This window comes from Podarcis pityusensis (genome assembly GCF_964106645.2).
Source record: "Podarcis pityusensis genome assembly, chromosome: W".
Taxonomy (NCBI): Eukaryota; Metazoa; Chordata; class Lepidosauria; order Squamata; family Lacertidae; genus Podarcis; species Podarcis pityusensis.
The window spans coordinates 3,956,303-3,974,189 of NC_138045.1; the positions used below are offsets into that span (position 1 = coordinate 3,956,303).

Below are 17,887 nucleotides of genomic sequence, written 5' to 3' on the forward strand. Positions count from 1 at the left end.
ACATCTATGTCCCAGATACCTCGATATCTGTCTACTTTATCGGCTGCGTCGCATAGATTCGCATTTGTTAGAGCCAGATTTAATGTGTTCCCCTCAAATGTGCTGAGCAATAGATTTTCTAACGGTAAAATCTCTGTTTTGTGCGCATGTGACAACAAATCGATAGAATCCCTTTATCATATCTTGTTTAATTGCCCCTTATACAATGTTCCCCGATCAAGGATCCTGAGTTCAATCATTCTGGAAATTGCTGCTAAACCACCTGAATTACATCTAGCTTATCTACTCCAGGACATTGACTCTTATAGAACTTTACAGGTTGCTAGATTCCTGATCTCAGTTCTGTCATATAAAAGACTTCATGGAATGCTGCATGACTATTAAAAATTCAGTAAACTCTATGCACCATCTTTATCTTCAAGGCCATAACACGGTACATTTAGAGATTATGCGTTGAAATATTTTAGTTGATATTTTAGATTGTAAAATGCTATTGATTTTATCTATTGATTTTTATCTATTGATTTGTTTTACCTTGTGGGCTTATAGCCGAATAAAGTATTATCTATCTATCTATCTGAGCAGTGATATGGGGCGGTAGTTCTTAAGCTGGGTCTTTTCAGTCTCTTTTTTCTGTACAAGTGTAATATACGCTTCTTTCCACGACTCTGGTGCCCTTTTCTCACCCATTATTTCTTTACAGACTTCCTTTAAAGGTTGTACTAGCCATTCTTTCAAGGATCTGTAGTATCTAGAAGTCAGTCCATCCGGTCCTGGAGATTTACCTAGTTGCATATTCTGAATGGCACCTTCTACCTCCTGTTCAGTTATTTTATAGTTCAGCATTAATTTATTTACTTGAGAGATTTTTTGTAATCCATTTGTTTTCCAAAATCGGTCTACATCAATTTATTTCTGTGGCCCTTGTGTATATAGTTGTTTAAAGTACCTCTGGAATCAATTTCTAATCTCAACTGGGTTCTGTATATTCCTTCCTTCCACTTCTAAATTTGTGACAGTATTTAGTTTTTGTCTTTTTTTCATTTGCCAAGCCAACAATTTCCCACATTTATTAGCCGACTCAAATGTCTTTTGTCTCATTTGTTTAATTTTCCATTCTATCTCCTGATTCATCATTTTCATGTATTGTACTTGATGTAACTTTATTTCTCTCCAAATCTCTTGCGACTTTGGTTTTGCTCTCAATTTCTTTTCACTTTCCTTTATTTTCTCCAATATTTTATCCTTCTTCTCATTTTGGATTCTCTTCTTTAATGCATTCTGTTGTATCAAGAACTCTCTTATAACAGCTTTGCTTGCGTCCCAGATTACTCTTTTTTCAACATTGGTGTTCATATTTATCTCAAAATAGTCTCTCAAGGTTTTTTGGGCCTTCTTAATCACTTCTTCATCTCTAAATAAGGTATCATTCATCCTCCATCTGAAGGAACCGGTTGGTGTTAGTTTCATCTCCATCTTAACAGCATTATGGTCGGAGCAGGTTTTCGGGCAGATTTCCGCTTTTCTTGTCTTTGGTGCCATTCCTCTAGTTACCCATATTTGGTCAATTCTTGTCCATGTCAGTTTGGCTTCAGAGAAGAAGGTTCCCTCTCTGGCCAAGGGATTCTTTGTTCTCCAAATATCAACTAAGTCCAAGTTGTCTGTCATCTCAAAAAAGGTTTTCGGTAGTCTACCATCCTTAGTGACTACCTGTCTTTGTGCCTTGTCCATATGTGTAGATACCACTCCGATCATATCTCCCATCAAAATCACATTATAGTCCAAATAGTCCATCAAGGTCTCATGCAACTTTTTAAAGAATTCAGATTTCCCCTCATTTGGTGCATAAACTCCTACTATTAAGAATTTCTCTCCTTGTATTTGAATTTCAATTGCCACAAATCTTCCTTGGACATCTTTGAAGATAAATTTCGGTAATAGTCTCTCCTTTGCATAAATCACTACTCCTCTTTTTTTAACTTTATCCGAGGAAATAAATTCCTGGCCCAGTCTTTTATTGATCAATACTTTCCTGTGTAGCCTTGTTACATGTGTTTCCTGTAAACCAATCAAGTCCAATTGTTCCTTTTTTAATAAATGAAACACAGATTTCCTTTTCTGAGGGGAGTTGAGACCATTACAATTCCAGCTTAATAGTTGCAGAGCCATGATGTAGTTACTTTACTTCTCCTCCAACTGCACCAAGTGCCTGTTCCTGTTCTGTCGGTGGTATCACCTTATCCAGGCGGTCTTTTAATTCAAAAGGTAGTCTTGGTATGTCTAAAATTCCTCTTTCTAGTATTCTTGACTCTTCTCCAGCTTCTTTCTGCAGGTCTTCTCCATGGTCTCTCAAAAATCTTTCTTTGTCTTCCTCTGATCTTATTTTTATCTTTCTTCCTTTGAAGCTAAAGGAAAGGCCTTGGGGGAATTCCCACCTAAAGATGATTTTGTTGCTTCTCAGCAGGGCAACCAGATCTCTATAATTGGACCTAAGGTCCAAAAGATATTTTGGAATGTCCTTAAATATCTCCACCTTTGACTGATGTATTTCCAAAGTCTTCTGGAAGTGCAGACTCAAGATTTTGTCTCTCTCCTCTTTTGTTCGGAGGGTGATCAAACAGTCTCTCACCCTGTTCTTCTTCCCTCCTCTTCCAAGCCTGAAAGCACTCACTATCTTAAAATTATCCTTCTCCAAATCTGGGTTCCAAAAGTCTGCAAATTCCTGCGTAAGAAAGTCAGTCAAGTTGTCTTTCTCAAGTTCAGGTACGGCCCTGATCCTCAAATTCGTTTGCTTCTCCTTCAATTCAATCATAGACAATATTGACCTGTGGTCTTCAAGTTGCTTGTGTATCGGTGGTATCTTCTCTTCTACAGCAACTGCTATTTCCTTTGCTTCTTCAGCTGTCTTCCGGGTCAAAATAGATTCCTGTAGCAATTTCTCAATAGTTTCTGTGTTAGTATTTACCTTCTATCCCAAATTGTTGATACTTGTGGTATTTTGATCAATTTTAACTGATGCTTCAGCTACTTGTTTACTTAGTTTTTCCAGAGATTCATTAATTTTACCTAGTGCCTGAGCTAAAACATCTTCGGATGCCATTCCTTTGGGTTTAGATTGTGCCAATGCAGCCCCTGTTGGTAAGCCAGAAGGGCCAGATGTTGATGCTGTTCGCTGCAGCCCAACGTCTGGGCGAAATGATCTACCAGACCTCGTTGTTTTTGCCTGAAGCAAATCTATTTTCTCTTTTCCATTTGCCATAACACTCTAGATAAGGCCCAAGGTCAATCCCACGACCAGAATTTGTTTTGAAGTGGAAAATCCCCCTGGCCCAGTTGTTATTGTAACAGTTTCAAACTTCCTCTAGGGGGACGCAGTAGCAGTCCGAAGTTGTTACCTTAAAAAAAATAACCTTTTTTCTTTTAATCCCCCAGTTCACAAAATAGACGACAGTTTCAATTTTCAGTTATTTTCCAGTTACTTTGAAACCAGGAGAATCATAGAATCATAGAATCATAGAGTTGGAAGAGACCACAAGGGCCATCGAGTCCAACCCCCTGCCAAGCAGGAAACACCATCAGAGCACTCCTGACATATGATTGTCAAACCTCTGCTTAAAGACCTCCAAAGAAGGAGACTCCACCACACTCCTTGGCAGCAAATTCCACTGTCAAACAGCTCTTACTGTCAGGAAGTTCTTCCTAATGTTTAGGTGGAATCTTCTTTCTTGTAGTTTAGAAGCCAGCCAGAAATATTGTATCCCACTTGTATCTCACTTGCAGAGTTATCTGTCAAAAAGTACTTTCACCAACAGCGCATTTCACAGTACGGCATTCTTATTGTTCATTGGCAACCCGTTCCCAGGTTTTAAGCGGTGGATTTTAGCTTCCTTTTCTCTCTTTTTACAGGGAAATACAGTTCACACCTTTCCCCCCTCCTCTCCTGCAGTCAAGGGGGGAAATCGCTTGTTTTGATGATAGAATTATAGTCCTTTTCAAGCGTCTTTCAAGGTTTTAGCTTACAAGTTCATTGCTTTACTCTATTTACAAAGAACGGAAGGCAGACTTCCTGTTTATGCCTCTCCGCTTCGGTATCAAATTACTTCTTTATTCTTTGTTCTCCTTTATTTCCCAAATTAGCCTACTCACGGATAGTTGTTTTGTAGTCAAATTGTCACAGGAAAAAGGTAGCGCTCTCTGGTAACGGCTGTGCGGCTTCGCTCCACGGAAGAAGCAGTTGACTCACAGCACCGCGCCGCTTCCCCGCTTCACTCCGGAGCCCGTAATCGGACTCCTTTGCAGATTGGGGGGGGGCGCAAAAGGTGCCCGCCGAGTCCCATGGTCACAGGCTTCACCCGCCTGTGATTTTTTCAAGGGTCCCCGCTTCGCCGTAGCGGAACAGACCCGATTTCCGTAGAGCTGGTCCCTCCAGATCAGAGGGAGTCCGCCATTACCGATGGCACCACCCCGGAAGTCTAGGAAGTCCAAAATGTCTGTGTTTTCAAGAAGCAGCAATTCTCTCAGCCAACAAAAAGCAGCTGATTCATAATAAAGTTTAAGGTCTGGCAGGGCAAATCCACCTCTTTCTTTGGCATCAGTTAATATCTTAAATTTTATTCGAGGCTTCTTGCCCTGCCAAACAAATCTGGAAATATCTTTCTGCCACTTCTTGAAACAATCCATCTTATCCAAAATTTGCAATGTTTGAAACAAAAACATCCTTGGCAACACATTCATTTTTATCACAGCAATTCGGCCTAACAATGATAACTTCAAATTTGTCCATATTTCTAAATCCTTTTTCACTTCAATCCAACATTTTTCATAATTATCCTTAAATAAATTCACATTTTTGGCAGTCATGGTAACCCCTAAATATTTCACTTTCTTAACTAATGTTAGTCCTGTCTCCTCCTGAAACTTCTCTCTCTCATTCACAGTTAAGTTTTTCTCTAAAACCTTAGTTTTCATCTTGTTCAACTTAAAACCTGCTACCTGTCCGAATTCTTGAATCAGTTCCAATACCCTTTTAGTACTAGATTCTGGCTCCTGTAAAGTCAATACTAAGTCATCAGCAAATGCTTTCAATTTGTACTGTTTAGCTCCCACTTGTATACCTTTAACCTCTTGGTCCTTTCTAATCATATTTAATAAAACCTCAAGGACCGATATAAAAAGCAATGGAGAAATTGGGCAACCTTGTCGTGTCCCTTTCTCAATCTTAAACTCTTCTGTCACTACATTATTCACAATTAATTTTGCCTTTTGTTCTGAATAAATTGCACCTATACCATTTTCAAAACCTTGACCTACCCCCATCCCCTGTAGATTCTTCTTCATAAAACTCCAAGAAATGTTGTCAAAGGCTTTCTCTGCATCCACAAATATCAAGACTGCCTTAGTATTGATATTCACTTGTAGTTTTTCTAGAATATTAATTATATTCCTCATATTATCAGACAAATGTCTGCCCGGGAGAAAGCCCGCTTGGTCTTTATGAATTTCTTCCACTAACACCTTTTTTAATCTTTTAGCCAAAATATCTGTAAAAATTTTGTAATCCACATTAAGCAGCGATATGGGGCGGTAGTTCTTGAGCTGTGTCTTTTCAATCTCTGTTTTCGGTATAAGTGTAATGTAAGCTTCCTTCCACGACTCTGGTGCCTTTCTCCCTTCCAATATTTCATTGCAGACTTCCTTCAATGGTTGTATTAACCATTCTTTCAAAGATCTGTAATATCTTGAAGTCAAACCATCTGGTCCTGGAGATTTACCTAATTGCATGTTCTGGATGGCCCCTTCCACCTCCTGATCCGTTATTTTGTGATTCAACATTAGCTGTTTTTCCTGAGAGATTTTGTATAGTCCATTTATTTTCAAAAATCGATCAATGTCCATTTCTTTCTGCTTCTCCTGTGTATAAGGTTGTCTGAAATACCTCTGAAAACACTTCCTGATCTCCACTGGGTTCTGTATATTCTTTCCTTCCACTTCCAAATTCGTAATAGTATTAAGTTTTTGTCTTTTTTTCATTTGCCAGGCCAACAATTTTCCACACTTATTTGCCGATTCAAATGTCTTTTGCCTCATCTGTTTAATCTTCCATTCTCTTTCCTGATTCATCAGCTTTGTATATTGTACTTGGTATAACTTTATCTCTTTCAGGATCTCCTGTGACTTTGGTTTTGCTCTCAGTTTCTTCTCTCCTTCCTTTATTTCCCCCAGGATTTTGTCCTTTTTTTCATTCTGAGTTCTCTTCTTAATTGCATTCTGTTGTATTAGGAATCCTCTCATAACCGCTTTGCTTGCGTCCCAAATTACTCTTTTTTCCACTGTAGTATTCATGTTTATCTCGAAATAGTCTTTTAGAGTTTTTGGGGCCTTCTTGGTCACCTCTTCATTCCTAAACAAAGTATCGTTCATCCTCCATCTAAAGGAACCAATTGGAGTCAATTTCATTTCCATCTTAACAGCATTATGGTCAGAACAAGTTTTGGGGCAAATCTCCACTTTGCTGATCTTCGGAGCCAATCCCCTGGTTACCCAGATTTGGTCAATTCTTGTCCATGTCATTTTAGCCTCAGAGAAGAAAGTTCCCTCTCTTCCCAGAGGGTTCTTCATTCTCCAAATGTCAACTAAATCCATATTTTCAGTCATGTCAAAAAAAGTTTTTGGTAGTCTACCATCTTTGGTGACTACCTGTCTCTGTGCCTTGTCCATATTTGTAGACACCACTCCATTCATATCTCCCGTCAAGATCATATTATAGTCCATGTAGTCCATCAGAGTCTCGTGTAGCTTCTTAAAGAACTCTGATTTTCCTTCATACATGGGGCTACCTTTGAAGGTGACCTGGAAACTGCAATTAATCCAGAATGCGGCAGCTAGACTGGTGACTGGGAGTGGCCGCCAGGAGCATATAACACCAGTCTTTTTTTCTTTCTTTTTTTTTGAATTTTTTTTATTAACAATTTCAACATAGCAAATTATCTAAGCAAATCATCTTGGACACGGGGACTTGTAATTTGTAAAAAGATGTTGACAAATGTTTATTTAAATAAAGTTCTATTTATCCCTTGTGAAAAACAAAAAAAAACAAATCATCTTCCTTATTCCCCCCCCATTTTTCCCTCCCACCTCCCCAACAAACCCTCCCTCCCTCCCCCCTACGACTTCCCTCAGCTCCTCTCTGATTTCTCATCCAGTGTTAACTTTCGCATATTATAAAACTGTATACATCCTTATATTATCTATCTTCTATGTTATCCCTCAATAAATTTGTGTATGTTTATTCAAAACCTGCCAGGGAGTCCAATTCATTTTGTTGTTTTTTTAGGTAATTTGTAAAAGGTTCCCATTCTTCTTTGAGGTCACAGTTGTCCTTGTCTCGTAGTTTGCATGTCAATTTCGCCAGTTCTGCATAGTTCATCAGTTTCTCTTGCCACTGTTCTTTTGTCAGGATTTCCTCATTCTTCCATCCTTGTGCAATCAAGACTCTTGCCGCTGTTGTCACATACATAAATAAGTTATTTCTTTTCCTTGGCAGGTCTTTCCCTACAATCCTTAACAAAAGTGCTTCTGGTTTTTTTACAAATGTTAATTTAAGCATTTTCTTCAACTCATTATATATCATTTCCCCAAAATTTTTAATTTCTCTACATTCCCACCGCATTTGGTAAAAAGTCCCTTCTATTTCTTTACACTTCCAGCATACATTTGACCCGGTTTTATACATTCCTGCAATCTGTACTGGTGTTATATACCATCTATACATCACTTTCATATAATTTTCTTTCAAAAGAGAACAGTCTGTAAATTTTAAATCTATTCTCCACAATTTAACCCAATCTTCAAATTGTATATTATGTCCTATATCTTGTGCCCATTTGATCATGACCGATTTCACCTCATCTTTTGTTTCCCATTCTAGCAGAATACTATATGCGCCGTACAGCAACTTCACTTTTCCTTCTATCACTTCCTTTTGAAATCTAGAAGTAGTATAACTAAATCCTTTCTTGTTGTCTTCTTTGTATATCTTGTGTAATTGCTTGTAATGTAACCAACTCTGAAAATGATCTTTTATTTCCTCATACTCTTTTAGCTTCCATTTTCCTTCTCGGTCCTTTAGTAAATCACTGTATGTAAGCCATTTTCCTTTTTTACCAAGTGGCTTGAGCAGCAAAGCTTCAAGTGGTGAGAGCCACCAAGGTGTCTTTTGTTCTATTAAATCTTTATATCTCTCCCAAACCCTCATTAATGATTTCCTAATTATATGATTATAAAATCCTTTATGTACTTTTCCTTTCCCATACCATAGATATGCATGCCATCCAAATCTATTATCATGACCTTCCAAATCCAATGCTTCTTGCTTTTCCAGCTTTATCCAGTCCCTAATCCATACCAAACATGCAGCCTCATAATACAATTTAAGGTATGGGAGGGCAGGCCAAACCGCCTCTTTCTTTTGTATCTGTAAGTAACTTATACTTTATCCTTGGCCTTTTGCGCCCCCCCCCCCCCGATAAACTTTGAAATTTCCTTCTGCCATTTTTTAAGGCAATCATCTTTTACCATTACTGGGACTGACTGGAACAGAAATAGCATTTTTGGCAAAACATTCATTTTTACCGCTACTATTTTTCCTAGCAGGGAGAGGTTCATTCTGCTCCATAATTCTAAATTTCTTTTTATCTCGAGCCACACTTTTTCATAATTATCTTTGTAAATATTTATGTTTCTTGATGTTAACCATATCCCTAAATATTTGACCCTTTTATGGACTTCTATCTCGATATTTTGCTCCAACTCTTTTTTCTCTTCTTCCTCCAAACTTTTGACTAATAATTTAGTTTTATTCCTATCTACTTTAAATCCTGCCACTTCCCCAAATTTTGAATCTTTTCTATAACTCCAGGGAGAGATTTTTTTGGACATATAACACCAGTCTTGAAAGACCTACATTGGCTCCCAGTATGTTTCCAATCACAATTCAAAGTGTTGGTGTTGACCTTTAAAGCCCTAAACGGCCTCGGCCCAGTATACCTGAAGGAGCATCTCCACCCCCATCGTTCAGCCCAGACACTGAGGTCCAGCTGCGAGGGCCTTCTGCTGGTTCCCTCACTGCAAGATGTGAGGTTACAGGGAACCAGGCAGAGGGCCTTCTCAGTGGTGGCACCTGCCCTGTGGAATGCCCTCCCATCAGATGTCAAGGAAATAAACAACTATCTGACTTTTAGAAGACATTTGAAGGCAGCCCTGTTTAGGGAAGTTTTTAATGTTTGATGTTTTATTCTGTTTTTAATCTGTTGGGAGCTGCCCAGAGTGGTGCCCATAATAATCAAATGCGACCCCGCAGAAACCAGGCTCCCTGGTTTACTGAGGAGCTCCGGAAAATGAAGCGGGACCTCAGACGGCTAGAGCGAGTAATGGCAGGGTGCCCGCGACGGAGCCTCAAGAACATCTTATAGGGTTTTTATGAAAACCTACGAGATGGCAGTGAAGGCCGCTAAGAAGTCTTACTTCTCGGCCTCCGTTGCATCCGCTAGCTCTCGCCCGGCGCAATTATTTAGTATAATTAGGTCTTTAACGTCCCTCGAGGGACAGCCAAATTTAAATAACAATTTGACACACAGCTGTGAGGCATTTGCAAGCTTTTTTGCGGAGAAGGTCCTGTTGCTCCACTGTGACCTCCCTGCCAATTTGGATACAATAACGGAACTGGAGGCCCCTCGACTGTCCTCGGGTCCAGTATTGGACCACTTTGACCGGATATCCCCAGCCAATGTGGACAGACTCCTCCGAGCTGGAAAGCCCACCACCTGTCCTCTTGACCCGTGCCCGTCTTGGCTGATTAGAGCGTGTCCAGACGAGGTGCGGACCCCCCTGGGGGGTATCATCAATTTGTCCCTTGGCACCAGGACATTCCCAGAGGAACTGAAGGAGGCAGTGGTGCGTCCGCTCTTAAAGAAAACATCATTAGATCCCTTAGATCTATCCAATTACCGCCCGGTTTTGAATCTTCCATTCCTGGGTAAGGTGATTGAGAGAGCGGTTGCTGAACAGCTTGGTGGGTTTCTGGATGAAACATCGGCTTTGGATCCATTCCAGTCCGGCTTCCGCGCTGGTCATGGGACCGAGACGGCTCTGGTCGCCCTAACAGATGATCTCCGCAGGCAGCTGGATCGAGGTGGGTCGGGGCTGCTGATTCTTCTAGACCTGTCAGCAGCTTTCGACATGGTTGATCACGAACTTCTGGACCACCGCCTTGCCGACGTGGGGATCCAGGGCACAGTCCTTCAGTGGCTGCGCTCGTTTCTCTCTGGTCGGGGACAGAAGGTGGCGCTTGGGGGGAATTGTCATTGCGCCACTCCTTGCTTTGTGGAGTGCCTCAGGGTGCGATACTCTCCCCGATGCTTTTCAACATCTTTATGCGCCCCCTCGCCCAACTTGTCCGGAGTTTTGGGCTGGGCTGCCATCAGTATGCTGATGACACCCAACTCTATCTGTTGATGGATGGCCATCCTGACTCGGCCCCAGACACACTGATCAGATGTTTGGAAGCTGTGGCTGGATGGTTATGTGGGAGTCGGTTGAAGTTAAATCTTTCGAAGACAGAGGTCCTTTGGCTGGGTCGGGACGATATAGGATTGGGGGGGCAACTCCCATCTCTTACAGGGCCGCAATTAGTGCCAGCACTGTCCGTTAAGAGTTTGGGTGTAATCTTCGACACCTCCGTTTCCATGGAGGCGCAGATTACAGCTATAACAAAGATGGCATTTTTTCATCTCCACCAAGCTAAGCAGTTGGCTCCTTACCTCTCTCGCCCTGACCTAGCCACTGTGATCCACGCGACGGTCACCTCCAGACTGGATTATTGTAACTCGCTCTACGTGGGGCTGCCCTTGAAGACTGACCCAGAAACTCCAGCGGGTGCAGAATGCCGCGGCAAGACTCCTTACGGGGTCCTCGCTGCAAGATCACATTCACCCGGTGCTATACCAGCTGCACTGGCTCCCGGTGGAGTACAGGATCAGGTTTAAGGTGCTGGCTTTAACCTTTAAAGCCCTGTACGGCCTAGGACCCTCATACCTACGGGACCGCCTCTCCTGGTATGTCCCACAGAGGAACTTACGGTCTTCAGACAAAAACATCTTGGAGGTCCCGGGCCACAGAGAGGTTAGGCTGGCCTCAACTAGAGCCAGGGCTTTTTCGGCTGTGGCTCCGATCTGGTGGAACGCTCTGTCACAAGAGACTAGGGCCCTGCGGGACTTGACATCTTTCCGCAGGGCCTGCAAGACAGAGCTGTTCCACCAGGCCTTTGGCCAGGGCACAGCCTGACTCCCTCCTTTGGCAATCTTCACAGAACTCTAGCCCAATGGTTGCCATCAATTTGATTTGAATTAATTTTAGAATGAAATGGTTTCTAATGTTGCATTATTTTATTGTTGTTAGCCGCCCTGAGCCTGGCTTCAGCTGGGGAGGGCGGGATATAAATAAAATTTATATTTCAAACGAATCCGCAAGCTAGCTTCCAATGAGGGGAATCTGCTCTGCTACATCACTTACTAGCATGAGTGAAGGAAGGATAATACTTATTCAATATATCCTTTCCTACTATCCTTAACATTCCCACAACCACCCCCCCATCTCATTTGTTCTTGCAACAGCAGTGTGTAAAATACAGGTTATATTCCCATTTTACATTTGAGAAAAGTGAGGCGCAACAGCCCGCCTACTGTCTCAAGTAATCTCTCCAATCTACCATGTGCTCCCTCGCTTGCTCTCTCACTGTTTACATAGTTTTCTATTTCAGACAAGAAGTGTGGAGTTTTCTTTAACTTCATAAAAGTGTGGTTTGTTTCCTTTTCAATCAGTTTCACCTCTCTTTTGGGGATGAGTGGTGGTGGTAAAGAGAGAAGTGTATTTAGGATGGCACCATACGACATTCCTTTTCTCTACAGAGTTGGGGAAGTTGACCTCGTGGATGGGTTCCACGGCCGTGAGAAGGACTGTATCATTGTGTCCTGTGTTCGAGTGAACAGCATGCAAGGATCAGTTGGGTAAGACTTTGCTGTCATAGTGCGAGGTGACAACTGAGGTGCCTCAACTTGGCAATTCTGACACTTAAGATGTGATCCTTGGGGTGGTCAAGTATGTGGGCCACTGTCCACAATTCAAGGTTGGAACAAGGGGTGTTGGAGCCCCTATGGTGGTCTTGTACTCCACTCTTGACCACCTGTGATGCCCGCAAGGGATCTTATGAGAGGAGTTCCCAAAGTGTGGCACTCTGGCAGGGCCAAGGCTGTGTTAGCTTCCTCATTTCACCTCCCTTATCCCAATGAATTTACAATTCCTTATGTTGGCGAATCTGGGAGGGGGCTTCCACTGTATCTAGCTGGAGGGGGGGGGAGAAGAGGGGGCCTCTAACCAGTGGTAGCAACTCTTCTGGCTCTTCCAGAAAAAAATAGCAGGATGTGAAAGTGCCTGCCTGTCCCACAACCCAAAAACTGTGTGTATGTGCCCTTCTGTCAAACTGCCTGGAAGGAACCTAATGGCAGTCTAGGGTAGCACACAATAAAAGCCAGATCTTGAAGCCAGAAGTTCATATTGTAAGTGGAGGTGCAGTGTGTGTTGAAGGTGAGGGGCACTTTGTCAGCTTACAACTGAACTATATATCTGGGAGGTGGGCGAACAGGGAAGTTGAGGGGTTGGCAAGGCCAGAAGGAAGCATTGGGCTTTGGGGCAGAATGGAGGGCAGAGTGCAGACACCCTCTTGCCTCTCCTCTTCTGTAGCTTCAGATGGGTCACAAAATGGGGAGCCCCTATCAGAGGGCTCCTGGCTTCTATGGGTCCAGTGCTTTTAGATGCGCCCCAGAAGAACTGCTGTTCAAGTGTCAAGGTGGGAGTCGAGAGCAGGTCAGGAATAACTCACAAGGGGCTGAAATCAGGCAAGCAGGGTTGGACTTCTTTTTATTATTTTATTTAAAAGTTGGGGGGGGGGGTTAGAAGGAGAAAAAATTTCACTGTTGTGCTAATGATGCATTTCTGTTTTTCAAGTCACCTGAATCACAACAAATAGTATTACTCCACCAACAGGTTGTGCTGGATAGGCAGCTGAAGGTCCTGACGTGGAATGAAGCTGGTTTCCACCACCAGCCCACTTCCTTTCCACATGTGTTTTTTTTATGGTGGTGGGGGTGTCTGCGCTTGGAAGCCACATGGTGGCGGGTAGGGAGCAGCTGAAATTGCAAAAGCAGAGCATGGACAGATTTTAAGATTTATTCCTCCTTGGTGGGAATGCCTGAAACTTTTTTAAAGCCTTTGAAATTTAAACAGGGATTTAGTTGAACCCCACAGTGGTAGCTAGTAGGGCACTGTGGACATAGCTGCCCATCCTGAGCCAGCCTTACATACAGGGTTTTTTCCCATCCCTAGGTGTCAGAGGCTTTATGCTGTCAAGCCGGCATAGATAAAACTCCGGGCTCACGGCCAGTTCCAATCTATTTGATTCATTGACAAAGTTCAAAAGTACATCTCCAGTGTTTCAATTAACGTCCGACCCCTTTGGCACAGTTGCCGCGTCTGCTCCCCCCCCCCTTTTTTTTTTACCCAGCATGCAAGTCTGCGGAAACCCCGCCCCTGACTTCCTCTGTGTACAGAATGACTTGTTCCAGGCTCATCCTCCTCCCCCCCTGCCTCTGACTCGCTGTCAGATGACAGGCTGCTAATGATCTCTTTAGGCTCTCTATAAGTGCTGGTTTCTGTTCTTAAATCTTCTCCCGTCTTCCTCTCCCTGACACTAGGTTTCTGAAGAGTCTGCAGCAACTGAATATCACCATCACCCGAGCCAAGTACAGTCTCTTCATCCTTGGACACCTGCAAACGCTCATGGTACGTGGAAGAAGAAATAAACACCTTTGTGGAGGGTTAATGGTGGTGTCCTGGGCTTGGCCCAAAGACACCTGGATTTATACACACACACAAACTCCCCATATCACCTCCAAAAGCTATAAATCAAGCCTACTTCATAGGGTTGTTTGGAAGGAGAGCATAACAGGATTCAGGGGTGCCCACAGGATTTTCTGAGCACAGTACCCTGTATAGATTGGGCCCTCTGCCCACACTTGCAAAAGAGGGCACACGTTGGCTCTGCTGGCTGTGGCAAGTGGGAGTTGTAGTTCAAAACATCTGGAAAGCATCAGGCTGGCCAAAAGGTGTCGTAAGTAATTATGTATTTTGAATCAGCAGTGTTAGGGGAAATATTGGGCAGCATTTGCTTATTTATTGAATTTATGTTCTGCCCAAATGAGCCCAGTGTGGTAAACATGCCACACACAGAATAAATGTTAAAGCATTCTAAAAACAGCTACGATTAAAAATCTGGGGGGGGGGGGGGACCTTTCTCTCATCCAGTGATCTCAGCATTGCTATGAACAGTGTTCTTCAACCACCAAAAGTGCCTGGCTAAACAAACATGTTTTCAAATGCCTCCTGAAAGCCAATGATGAGGGAGAAAGGCATAGCTCCCCAGGGAGGGCATTCCACAAAGAGGGAGCCACCACTGAGAAGGCCCTGTCGCTTGTGGGTGCCCAGAGGAACCTGAAACTCAGGTTTCATAAATTATAAAACAATTAGGTTACTTTAGGTCTTTCCACAATTGAGCTTAAACTGGCAATACTATATTCCAGAGCTAAGGAAGCTCTGCTGCCTCCCAGTGTTGCTGGACTACAACTCCCGTCTTCTGACCTTTAGCTATGCTGGCTGGGGCTGGTGGGAATTGGAACCCAACAACACAGCTTCCCCACCACTGCTATTTTTCATGCAAGACCAAGCATGGCACTTCAGGGGGTGGACCATTTGATCTGATCCACCAAGGTTGTTCGTGAGAGGCTGTAAGGGCAGGGACTGGGAATCCTACAGCCCTACAGATGTTGTACAACTCCCATCAGCCACAGCCAGCATAGCCAATGGTCAAGGGATGGTGGGAGATGTAGTTAAGCAGCATATAGAGGGCCACAGAAGTTCTCCACTCGTCTCAGTGTTTTAACATGCCAAACTGTGTGGTGGGGAGGGTTTATTTCAAGCAGAGAAAGGGATCGGGTTCTCTACCATGCCAGTTGCTTCTGCGCCATCAGACTCTTCTCTATCCTGACACTTTTCTCCCAGCCAGGCTCTTGGACTGGGAGTGAGCCCTGTCGGGAGAAAAGTAGGTGGAGTGGGGGAGACTTCAGCACCCTCTTTCCCATCCTGCCACTTTTCTGTGTGAAATCACAATCACTCACATACGTATGCACTCAGTCTTATTATGGTCACTTTTGTCAGTCTTGTACTGCAATGACTTTGCCACTAGAGGGCCTCCAATCCAGATTTCTCCATTTGGAAGTCCTGGTGATGATGGTTTGCTGTTGCTCCTGTAAAGTGGCAGAGTTGTTAGTGGACTTGCATTAAACAATACTTGTTTCTCTGTCACTGGTGGTTCTATAGCTGCAGTGAGGAGGGAAGAATAATTGTAGCCTATGTACAAATATATCAAAAATCGAAAGGAAGTTCTGTGTCCTAATTTCTACTGACACCCATTATTAGTGGTCTTTAGTATTTCAGATTAATTTAGCCAGTCTTTTTCAAGCTAAGGTCTCCTCCATTTTTCCTTGTGGAATGCTGTTGAGAGGCATACTCCAAAAGCAGATGGAGCCAGAGACCCACACAATCACACTCGCCCTTTCCTGCAGTGCAACAGAAGTTAGAAGAATCTCCTCAGAGGGAGCAGGTGGGATTGACAAGTTGAAGGGTGGTGGGCTGACTGGGAATGCTGGGGGGGACTGATTTGGTCACCAGGTTCCTGTCCCTGCCTTTGAAGAAAAGAGAACTGGGAGCAAGCTACAACAGCCTCTACTTTGAGGCAGCAGGATTAACTTCGAATCCATGAATTTTCCCAACTCTTGTTTATAAACCGTCACTACCGCACCTGCCCAGTCTCCTGTCCTAATAATTTATTGTTTCTTAAAATAAAATAAAAACCATTGTAGGAAAATGAAGATTGGAGTGCTTTGATTCAAGATGCTCAGAAAAGAGGTGCCATCATCAAGACCTCCAGTGCCAAATACAATGTTCCTTGCTATGCAAGTGATGCTAAGAAGATCATGAAGCCCATGGCAGTCCAGCAGAGCCAAACAAGGACAGGTGAGTGCAGCATCTGAGTTGCATGGAGCTCCTGGACGACATACCTGGCAATACTCAGCTGGTGCTCCTGCTCCAGGAAACAGTGAGGCATGGCCCTTGCCAGTATCTCAGGATTCCTCTTCCCTAAAGCCATTCTTTCCTACACAGGCTAAACCTGTCCAAGAGCTGGCCAAAAGATCCAGCAATGAAAGTGAAGGCCTCAGATGAATTGCTGGAAATCTAGGCCCCCCTTGATGCCAAGCGACAGAGGACAATGCAGTAGCCCCACAGTCCCTCCCGTATACTCAGAACCTTTTATTGTGGCTGCTGGTGTACTTTGCTCCACAGCCTTTTCCTGGATTGCAAGGTCATCTGCCTGAAAGATAATGCATTTTGAGTGATTGTTTTCTATATCATGGAGAGTTAGGCAGCCTGCTTCCTGTGCTGTAAACTTCAAGAAATCACACACTGTAAATGTTGGGTGTAGTGTATATCTGTACGGCATGTAGAGAAACTTATCTTTTAGAGGTGAAACAGGCCTGGCTGTGGCCACAGTTAAATCACATGCCCCTGGGGTGAGTGTCCTGACATGTGCCTCGTCACATGCAAACAGCTCACCATGAGAGTTTGGCTTGCTGGTGTCTCAGGTTAGCATGTCCAGCCCTCATTGGGCCAGCACGCCTGGGTGAGTGCTGAAGTTGTTCCTGCTGCCATATTTCTTTCTGGCCCTAAAATTTAATTTGGCAAGAGCGACACCACTTATTTCTTAGTTCACATTTTTATTCTTTTGTATACATGATAAAAATATTTATAGATAATAATTTAAAAAGAAGGCACTGTGTACATAATGTTGCAACAGGGAACATAGCAGGCATTTCATAGAAGTGATTTGTGCAGATTTCTGCAAGTGTAAAAGATGAAGATTTCCTTTTGCATTGGATCTGCTGCCACTTAGGAGCCAAGGAGCCATGGGCCAAGTGCATCCTCACATTGCAGCCTCCCCGACAAATTGACATCCAGCAGTCTGGCAAGATGAGCTTTGGCAGGAGAGACTGTAATCTAACCTGGTGCCTTCCAGATGTTTTGGACTACAATTCCCATCAGCCCTGGCCAGCTGTATGACGCTGAAACTGATGTGAGAGCGCAAAACCTTCACTGACTGGGGCTGATGGGAGTTGTAGTCCAAAACATCTGGACAGCATCTGGTTGGAGAAGTTTGCAGGCTGGAGAGGACTGTTGTTATGATTATCACTGATGTTTTGGAATGTGTTTCTAATGTACATCGCCCTGAGATCTTTTGATAAAGAGCAGTATATAGATCAAATCATTATTATTACTACTACTCTGACAGTTAATTCTTGGTTTCCTTCACATAGAACAGGAGATCAAAAAATGCTATTCAGCAAAGTGTTCGAGCAGCATTAACATTTTGGTACAACTGTCTGCTTCTTCAGTGTAATAGCTGAAATGTAAATTTAAAAGTACATTTACATTTTTTGAGAAAAATAAAACCAAAAGTAATGAAATACAAATTGTTTTCACAATATGTTCTGCTTTTTCTGAATTGTATGTGTGTTGGCCTCAGAGATGATTTTTAATAGAGAGGAGTTCCCTTCAGCTATTTCCCTCATGCTCTCTCTTGTGTCCAACTTGTGAAGTAACCTCAGTGGCCTTACAGCTGTTTAGTGTGCTGTACCCAAGGCGGTAAGGTCAAAGGAAAGGAGCT

The 17,887-nt window shown here is 43.1% G+C and overlaps 1 protein-coding gene across 1 annotated transcript in view; it reads left to right on the forward strand.

Annotated features, from left to right (window-relative positions):
• Nucleotides 1-17,664, forward strand: part of LOC308467792 (putative helicase senataxin) — a 232,024-nt gene extending 214,360 nt beyond the window's left edge. Inside the window, exons 23-26 of the mRNA XM_080989496.1 lie at nucleotides 11,964-12,062; nucleotides 13,806-13,893; nucleotides 16,029-16,182; nucleotides 16,330-17,664. Of these exons, the coding sequence (XP_080845622.1) occupies nucleotides 11,964-12,062; nucleotides 13,806-13,893; nucleotides 16,029-16,182; nucleotides 16,330-16,334 (346 nt within the window). The 3' untranslated portion in view covers nucleotides 16,335-17,664. The remainder of the gene's footprint in view (nucleotides 1-11,963; nucleotides 12,063-13,805; nucleotides 13,894-16,028; nucleotides 16,183-16,329) is intronic.
• Nucleotides 17,665-17,887: the final 223 nt, after the last annotated feature.